The sequence below is a fragment of the Gobius niger genome (genome assembly GCF_951799975.1).
Source record: "Gobius niger genome assembly, chromosome: 10".
Classification (NCBI taxonomy): domain Eukaryota; kingdom Metazoa; phylum Chordata; class Actinopteri; order Gobiiformes; family Gobiidae; genus Gobius; species Gobius niger.
Window position 1 is genome coordinate 6,540,286 of NC_136861.1, and position 8,361 is coordinate 6,548,646.

An 8,361-nucleotide genomic window follows, 5' to 3' on the forward strand; every position below is an offset into this window, starting at 1 on the left:
AAGTTAGCATTCTCTGTTATTTATGTATTTATGGGCTGTTGAACCACTTTGCTCCTCCCCATGTCTTTGTTTCTTTGTTAAGTAGAAAATGATATTCATAATTCAGCGTTTGTTAAAGTAGTTTTTGAATAATTAGAGAAAGTTTAGATTTTTCTCCAAATTGTTTTTCCCCTTAACTGTTTTCAACCTCTTACCACCCACCTAAACCAAATGCATTCTGTCCTCTTTGGTTATTATATAGGCATTTGAAAGCTAAGACCCACAAAACTGACCTTTTTCCTTGCGTTGTTGCTGTGTTGTGTCACTTTTTGTATGTTTTTTTTCTTTCTTTTTTTTTTTTTTCATTTTTGTCACATTTTTGTCACATTTTTGTTGAATTTTTGTTGAGTTTTTGTGGCATTTTTGTTGAATTTTTGTGACATTTTTGTTGAATTTTTGTTGAGTTTTTGTCACATTTTTGTCACATTTTTGTTGAATTTTTGTTGAATGTTTGTCATATTTTTGTCACATTTTTTGTCACATTTTTGTTGAAATGACCAAAAATCAACAAAAATGTGACAAAAATTCAACAAAAATTCAACAAAAATTCAACAAAGATGTGACAAAAAATGTGACAAAAACTCAACAAAAAAATGACAAAAAATCAACACAAATGTGACAAAAACTCAACAAAAAAATGACAAAAATTCAACAAAGATGTGACAAAAAAAAGTGACAAAAATTCAACACAAATGTGACAAAAACTGACCAAAAAAAAAAAACCACACACACACAAAATAAGGTGACACAACACAGCAACAACGCGAGGAAAAAGATCAGTTTTTTTTTCAAGTGAGGTGTTACACAGGCCTATATAACAGCCAAAGAGGACAGAATGCACTTGGTTTAGGCGGGTGGTAAGAGGTTAATCAGTTAATCAAAAAATAAGAAAATAATAAAAGTGGCAGTGATGAAACAGTTTGACTTTCCGCTGAGAGAACTTCACTAACAAAACAGACTGTGGCCTGACATTAGCTGGAGCCCTAGATGATACTGAGGACTTCGATTCTGTCGGGGTCCCACACACAGTCCTCCGCCGCCCCACTAGGCACCATCCCACAGTTGGGGGGCACCCAGGCCGTGTCGTAGCCGTGCTCGTGCCAGGTTTTCTGCAGAGGGTGGCCCTGGTAGTTGATCGCCTTGACTTTCCCAACTCTGACTTTAACTTTGACAACCGCCTTGTCACAGTCAGGGTGTCCGATGGGGTATCGTCTGGCCTTATCCAGGTCCGGAGTGAGGTACACCCCGGGTCCCAGCATCCCGTCTGCAGAACGCCTAAAGCCGCTTCTTAAAATGGAGCGAGCGTTTCTCCGTGTGGTGCCGTGGTACATCACAATGCTTTCCTTCTTCTTTTTTTTCACAATGTGTTTAGAGGGTCCACCTTTAATAGAACATACCAGAATATAAAGGCTGGCAAAGCTGATATTTAAATAACTTTCCCCCCACCCTTACTTGTTTTTTGGCCTGATGAGGCCAAGCTAAGTTGGAGGAGGTCAACAACTAGTCCGTCCATTCCGTCGTCGAAACAAGTCATTGCACATGCTTGGTAACAATTCATGGCTCCAGTTCTAAATGTAAAAGAACAATTATATGATTAGTCTGGCGTTATAAGTGATTTGCCTCAGGTGCTCTGTGGAGCGGGTCAGACTGTTTTTAATGCAGGCTAGCCTAGCGCCACGAAACTCTTAAAATATAAGAACTGCATGAATTACAAAAAAAATATCTTCAGGTATCAGCAACACTCTGGATAACTAGGAAATGAGGCCCTATGTCAAAAATCCTGAAATATCCCTTTAATCTCTTAACGCCCGCCTGAACCGAGAGGATCTTTTTCCTCAAGTCATCCGATTTTTTTCCCATCATTTTTTTGTTGGGTATTCAATTCATTTTTGTAACTTTTTTGTCATTTTTTTGTCAATTTTTTTATCACATTTTTGTCATTTTTTTGGTCACATTTTGTCATTTTTTCGTCAACTTCTTGTGACATTTTTGCCACTTTTTCATCAATTTTTCGTCACTTTTTTGCCAATGTTTTCTCACTTTTTTTGGTCACATTTCCATCATTGCTTTCGTCTCAGTTTTGTTGCTATTTTCACAGCTTTTTTCCAGAGAAAATGTGCTCGGTTCAGGTGGGAGTTAAGGGGTTAACCATCAGGGATCAGTGCTGCAGAACAAAAGGGGGAGGGGTTTGCTAATGAGGAAACACTGTCACAAATATTCTTCCTCATGCTTCCTCAGCCGCCCTGAGTGGTGCGTCGAGGGGGTGGCCCAGCAGAAACCAGGGATGGCCCGCCATTGTGAGATCAATAAAGGCTTATCTTCTCTTATCTTATGTGGAAATTGTCCGACTGGCTGTGATTTGAACCGCAGACCTTCACTGAACGACCTGCTCTACCGTCTAAGCCACTGTCACCCCAAAACAGCCTTCTGACCGCTACAGGCCTGTATACTTGTTTTCCACTGTTTCATGTCTGTGTCTTTGCTTGTTTCCAAACTATCCCTGTTTGTGAAGCAGCTGATATTAGAACGCTGTTGTGATTTTGGGCTGTAAAAAAACTCTAAGCCATAAGAGCTCTAATAATCGCAGTCATCAATAGCATGATGAGCTCAAATGTTGTGTATACAATAAATGTGCCTATAACATGAACAGGAAAAGTCAGTTTAACCCCTTAACTCCCACCTGAACCGAGCACATTTTCTCCAGCTTTACCCCAGTCCAAAAGCTTCTGGGAAAAAAGGTGTGAAAATAGCAACAAAACTGAGACGAAAACAATGATGAAGATGTGACAAAAGTGAGAAAACTTTGACAAAAATGTGACAAAAATTTGACGAAAAAATTGAGAAAAAATTGACGAAAAAGTGACAAAAAAGTGACCAAGAAATGGACAAAAATAACCAAAAAAGTGACAAAAAAGTCAGTGATGAAAAAAAACCTGATGATGTGAGGAAAAAGATCAATTTAGTTTTGTAGATCTTAGCTTTTAAATGAGGCGTTACACTGGCCTACAGGATTTGAGTAAAGCTGAACTGGAGAAAATGCTCTCGGTTCTGGCGGGAGTTAAAGGGGGGCATTATGCAAAATTGACTTTTTCAAGCTTTACATCATGTTATTATGTCATTCCCTCATTAAAACATGCCTGAAGTGTTGTCTTGGCACATTCACGTATTTTTGAGTAATCTGTAAAAACTTTGATGGCGGCCATTTTAGGGATAGGTTTGCCTGAGTCCTCCTAGGAACGCCCCCACCTCCTGGAGACGCCTCCGAGCTTTCGTCACCAGCCGAGTAACCAACCACTGCTCCTCAGCAGAACCCCCTCCCCACTGATGCCACAGACAGCGTGTGGAGGGGGCGTGTCGGAAAGGCTCAGAGGTTCTTAAAGAGACAGAGGCCTATTTCAACACATTCACTACAGCCATTTTGAGAGAGACATTTTATACAAGGCAGTTATTCTAATTTACTGCATTTACAGACCAACAGAAGGGTTGGTCATCATTGTAGTGTGATATAGACTGGTGCTGTGTGATTGAAAAAAGCATAAGACCCCCTCTTTAAGAGATTAAACTCACCTTTCTAATCGCCTCCTTACTACTGCTGCTGCTGATGTCCTGTGAAAACTAAATGCACTAGTGGCTTGAAGAAAGTTTCAGTTCAATTTCAGTTTCAGTGGAAGTCACACCCTTTAACATCACATTTCGTCACACCCAGTGACGTGCACGGACATGGGGCAGGTGCTCAAACATATTCAGGGCAATATTTGAGGCTTCCCAAAGTGGGGTCGAGGCCTGATGTGGTGTCGCAAGGACTGAGGGTCCCGAGACGATTTAAAAAACAAAAAAACAAAACTGTATGAATGAACAAAATTGATTTAAAAATGTCTGGCACTATTTCTATGTCTCATGTAAAGCACTTTGTGACCATGTCTGTGAAAGGCGCGATATAAATAAAAATCTTCTTCTTCTTAACAGATTAAATACACATGAATAAATAAGATATTTAATACTTAACATCTTGAAATTGCAAAATCCATCGTTCATGTGGGTCCCCGGGCACTGACATTACGTGACATCAGGTCTGTAAAACCAGTTTGAACCAGGCGACAACATCTGTCTCTGTGACGTTGAAACATTCCTCTGTTTGACACGTCAACCAACAGGAAACAAACTTTTGACTTGTTCATGATTATTTCAATTCAATTCAAAACTCCTTGAGCTGACACATCTCGTTTGCAAGGGGGGCCAAAACATAGAAGAAGAAGGAAAGATATTCAGGGTGTCTACACAGGGTTGCAGTCACATGGTGTCATTTTGAGTATTTTTGATGATTCAGATTGTTCAAAAGTTTAATATTTTGTTATGTGGTCTTATATGGTTTCATATTTAATGGACCAAAGTAGATCCATAATGAGGAGGACAGGTAACAGGCACAAAGTTTATGGTCTTCTTTATAGGTACAGATATTTATTTTCTCACAATAATATCTGAAATGTAGAAAGTGAAAGCATGTTCTTGTGTCTGTTGTCAGCTGATCGTCAAGTGCAGACTCTGCAGGAAAAACCTGTTTTCTCTCAATTCTGTGGCCACACCGCCTTTTTCTCTGCCCAATCCCGTCAGACCTTGGAAGCTCAGCAGGGAAGGGCCTGGTCGGTACTTGGATGGTAGACCGTTTGGGAAACACCAGGAAGCCTAGCGAATGTAGTGAGTGAGTGAGTGAATGAGTGAGTGAGTGAGTGGTGGTGGTTGGAGGGGCCGATGGCGCAGACTAGTTGCCTCGCTTCTGTCAGTCTACCCCAGGGCAGCTGTGGCTACAATAGTAGTTTACCACCACCAAGTATGGAATGAATGAATAATGCAATGTAAAGCGTCTTTGAGTGTCCAGAAAAGCGCTATATAAAACCGATGCAACGTATTATCAACACAGTACAAAAATCACATAATAAAATCAACATAATACATGAAATTTACTCATTCATTTAAAAGACCAATCGCTCTTGGGAATCATGAACCTCTTAAACCTGTTGGTGTTACACTGTAGAACATCATAACAACACCCGGATGGAAACAGTAAAAACTCTTACCACACGAGGAGGGAAGGGTCAGCAAAGATGACCCTTCACACATCTGACCCTGAACACCTCGCTCAGGTCATGTAAAGCAGAGCCAGCGATTACTGCACACTTTGACGACATCATTAAAATGGTTCTTTTGCTTTTCCGAGAGCGACCCCGGCCGACAGATACATGACAAGGTCAGTATCAATTCAATAAAACGGGAATAACACATTTTCATAACAGAAGTGTCCGGTTCAAATGTCTAAGTTTAGGATAAAAGTACATGTGTTGAGTGTTTTGCAGACTGCATCGACCTGGGACTTAAAGTGCAGCTTATTGTCAGTTCTCAACCTGATCCACAGCCTGGGCGTTGGTAAGAGCCGGAGGAAGAGACACAGGTGCTAAAGCTGATGTGAATTTCTTTAGTTTTGTTCACGTTTATGTTTAGAAAGGCAGTTTTACACCTGATCTGAATCTGATTTAAACAGGACCGTGCTCACAATGAGTCGTCCGCAAGCTTAACAACATGGCGACCTGGGACGCTGCTCTGACAGTCGTGGGTTTACAGGACAAATAGGAGTGGCGACAGGACACAGCCCTGCGGAGACCTGGACAACAGTAAAAGAACATCTGATTTGACCCCGTTCACCCTGACTCGCTGAAGCCGCTCTGTGTAGACGGACCAGAAAACCTGCCCCATTTAAAAGTGTTCCCGTCATCAACCACACCTCGACCTGGTCCTGTCCTGCACAGAGTCCATTAGGTCTTCACCAGTTTTTCAAATGATTTAGTCACAAGGGAAGTGCTACAGGTTCAACATCTTAGGGGCTTTAATTTTTGGGATTGGAACAGTCCTTCCAAAGACGTGGGACCATGTGCAGCTGCAGTGATAGTTCAGAGATGTTTGTGAAGACGTCCGTCAGCTGCACAGTTTTTATAAAGTCGTCCTCCAACACGATCAGGACCAGGGCTTTTCCTTTTGTGACAGTTCATTTGTCGATGTGAACACTAGGGGGCGTCCGAGCAGTATTTTCAAAGACACAAACCTCTTTCTACGGTTTGTTGGCATAACCATCATATTTTTCATGCTTTCCCATGCGGGGACGTGGATTACCTGCACTCAATAAGTTTTCAACGTTATCTTAAGCTTAAGTTCTCTCTTAACTTGCTTTAAGAGCTTTCTGTGGGGGGGCGTAATCAACTTTAAATAATTAACCCAGAATTGTAATTCCATTTTGTCTGCAATTTAATCTTTGTGCATGAAAGGACTATTTCCTTTAGATATTCTTATATTTATATCAGAAAAGAACATAAAAAAGTAATTGGAGCTTTTTCTTGTGTTTTTTGTTTGCTCTTCACCTGAGATTATTTTGATTATAAACATGGAACGCTGGTGAACTGAATTGCTAACCAAAAAACATTTGACGTTTCTACCAAACCATCATTAAAATAAGCGTCTCTGTAAATGTATAGCCCAGTCTAAAAATGCTACTTTAGACTATTTATTTTGATTAAAATGCTTTAAAATCTACCTAAGCTCAAGGAGTAATATTTTATTTGCATTTCCTGTTTACCAGTTTATTTATTTTAAAGTAAACGTACCCAGGACCCCGCCCATAGTTTAGGTAGGACGGGTGTTACATAAAGATACCAATGATTTCATGAAGTTCATTAACTCATTCACCAATTACATTTTATTCCTTGATTGTTTTGACGCATAGAAAACCTTTCTGTTGAACATTTGCAGCTTCAAGATGGAAAAGGTAGAAAAATACAAGAGAAAATACAGGCAATTTCTGTTCCAGAAAATAAACTTTGTTCTCTAAAATTAAGTAAGAAAGTGTGTTCTTATAAAACTGGACTAACACGGTTATAAACTGGACTACCATCCCTGAGCCTCCGTGTTAGCCCTGTATAGAGCAGTATATTAATAATATGAAGCGGCTCCTCCTCCATACACTTGCTGTGGCTGGATGGCCTTGATGATTTGGATTCTGCTGGGGTCCCACACACAGTCCTCCTCCAGGCCGCTCTTCACCATCCCACAGTTGGGGGGCACCCACGCCGTGTCGTAGCCGTGGTTGTGCCAGGTTTTCTGCTGAGGGTGGTTCTGGTAGTTGATGGCGATAACTTTCCCAACGTTAACTTTAACCTAAACGAGCAGAAAAGACATTAGCTGAAAGTCAGTGTTTAATCAGCTGTCACAGTGTGGTCTTCCCTGTCGTCTCCCTGTCCTTCAGAGCTGCGAAAGCTCCAGGGAAAATCCGACTGAAGCTCTCTTTTTAGAGAGCAGCCTCTGATTGGCCGACTCTTATTGTTCTGAGGCTCGGCTTCAAAGCAAAGGGCGAGTTGTAGCGCCCATCAGCTGAATTCTGATTGGCTGCCTTGAAAAAAAGGGTAAAAAAGCTCCTCTTCCTGGTGCTCCTGCTCTGTGTCTGAGAGCAGCATTAGCATTAGCATTAGCATTAGCATTAGCATGAGCATTAGCATTAGCATGAACTGCTGTCACTGTGAAGCTACATGAGGAAACTGAAGCTTTTGAGACGAACATGACAGGATTACGTCTCAGTCATGGGCTACATGTTTTATGAAGCATAAACCGCACCTTGATGACGACGCGGTCCTTTTCGGGCAACTCCAGGGGGTAGCGGCTGGCCTTCTGCAGGTCCCGGCTCAGGTAGACCCCGCGGCCCAGCATCCCGTCTGCAGACTGTTTAAATCCGGACCTCAGGATGAGCGGGGCGCTGCTCTTGCTGGTGCCGTGGTACATCACGTAGTAACGGTCTGAGGGAAACAGGAGTCAAACTGAACATGTCCCACAACAGCTTTGGTTTGTGCTCAATAAAACTCTGAATGGCGTCGAGACTTTATCTGTCTCTCACCAACAACTCTGTCCTCAACTCCCTTTTATTCTAAGGTGTGAAACAATGGGCGAGGATCCACTTCTGTATGGTGGGGAGCTGACATTGCTGTAATATCGCCCCCTGGTGGCCAGGGGCGACTCCAAGAGACACTTGGGAGCATTGATTCTAATGGGATTTCAAACGTTCCAAGAACGACTTAAAAGCCTGGCTCCAAAGAGTTTTTCTTTTTCTAAAAATCGCTATGACCCAGGTGACCACGCTCGGGGAGGTGAAATATTTTTAACCACACTGATTTTTGTCTATCAGGCCGAAATTTGGAAGCATTTTCAGTGCATTGACAATCAAGCTCTGGAGCTCTGTGGAGGCTCCGCCCCGTGAGTGCAGGGCTTCCCGCCCTTTTTGCCCTTTTA

General features: G+C 41.8%; 1 protein-coding gene across 1 annotated transcript; it reads right to left on the bottom strand.

The window, feature by feature from the left end:
* Positions 1-7,014: 7,014 nt before the first annotated feature.
* On the bottom strand, positions 7,015-7,863 carry LOC306969026 (uncharacterized protein; the record flags this gene model as incomplete). The annotated part of the gene is made up of 2 exons (XM_079564636.1): positions 7,693-7,863; positions 7,015-7,239 (listed from the first exon to the last, which is right to left on the bottom strand). Exons 1-2 carry the CDS (start codon positions 7,855-7,857, stop codon positions 7,015-7,017), a joined length of 390 nt encoding a protein of 129 aa, XP_079420762.1. The 5' UTR covers positions 7,858-7,863.
* Between the last annotated feature and the right edge of the window lie 498 nt (positions 7,864-8,361).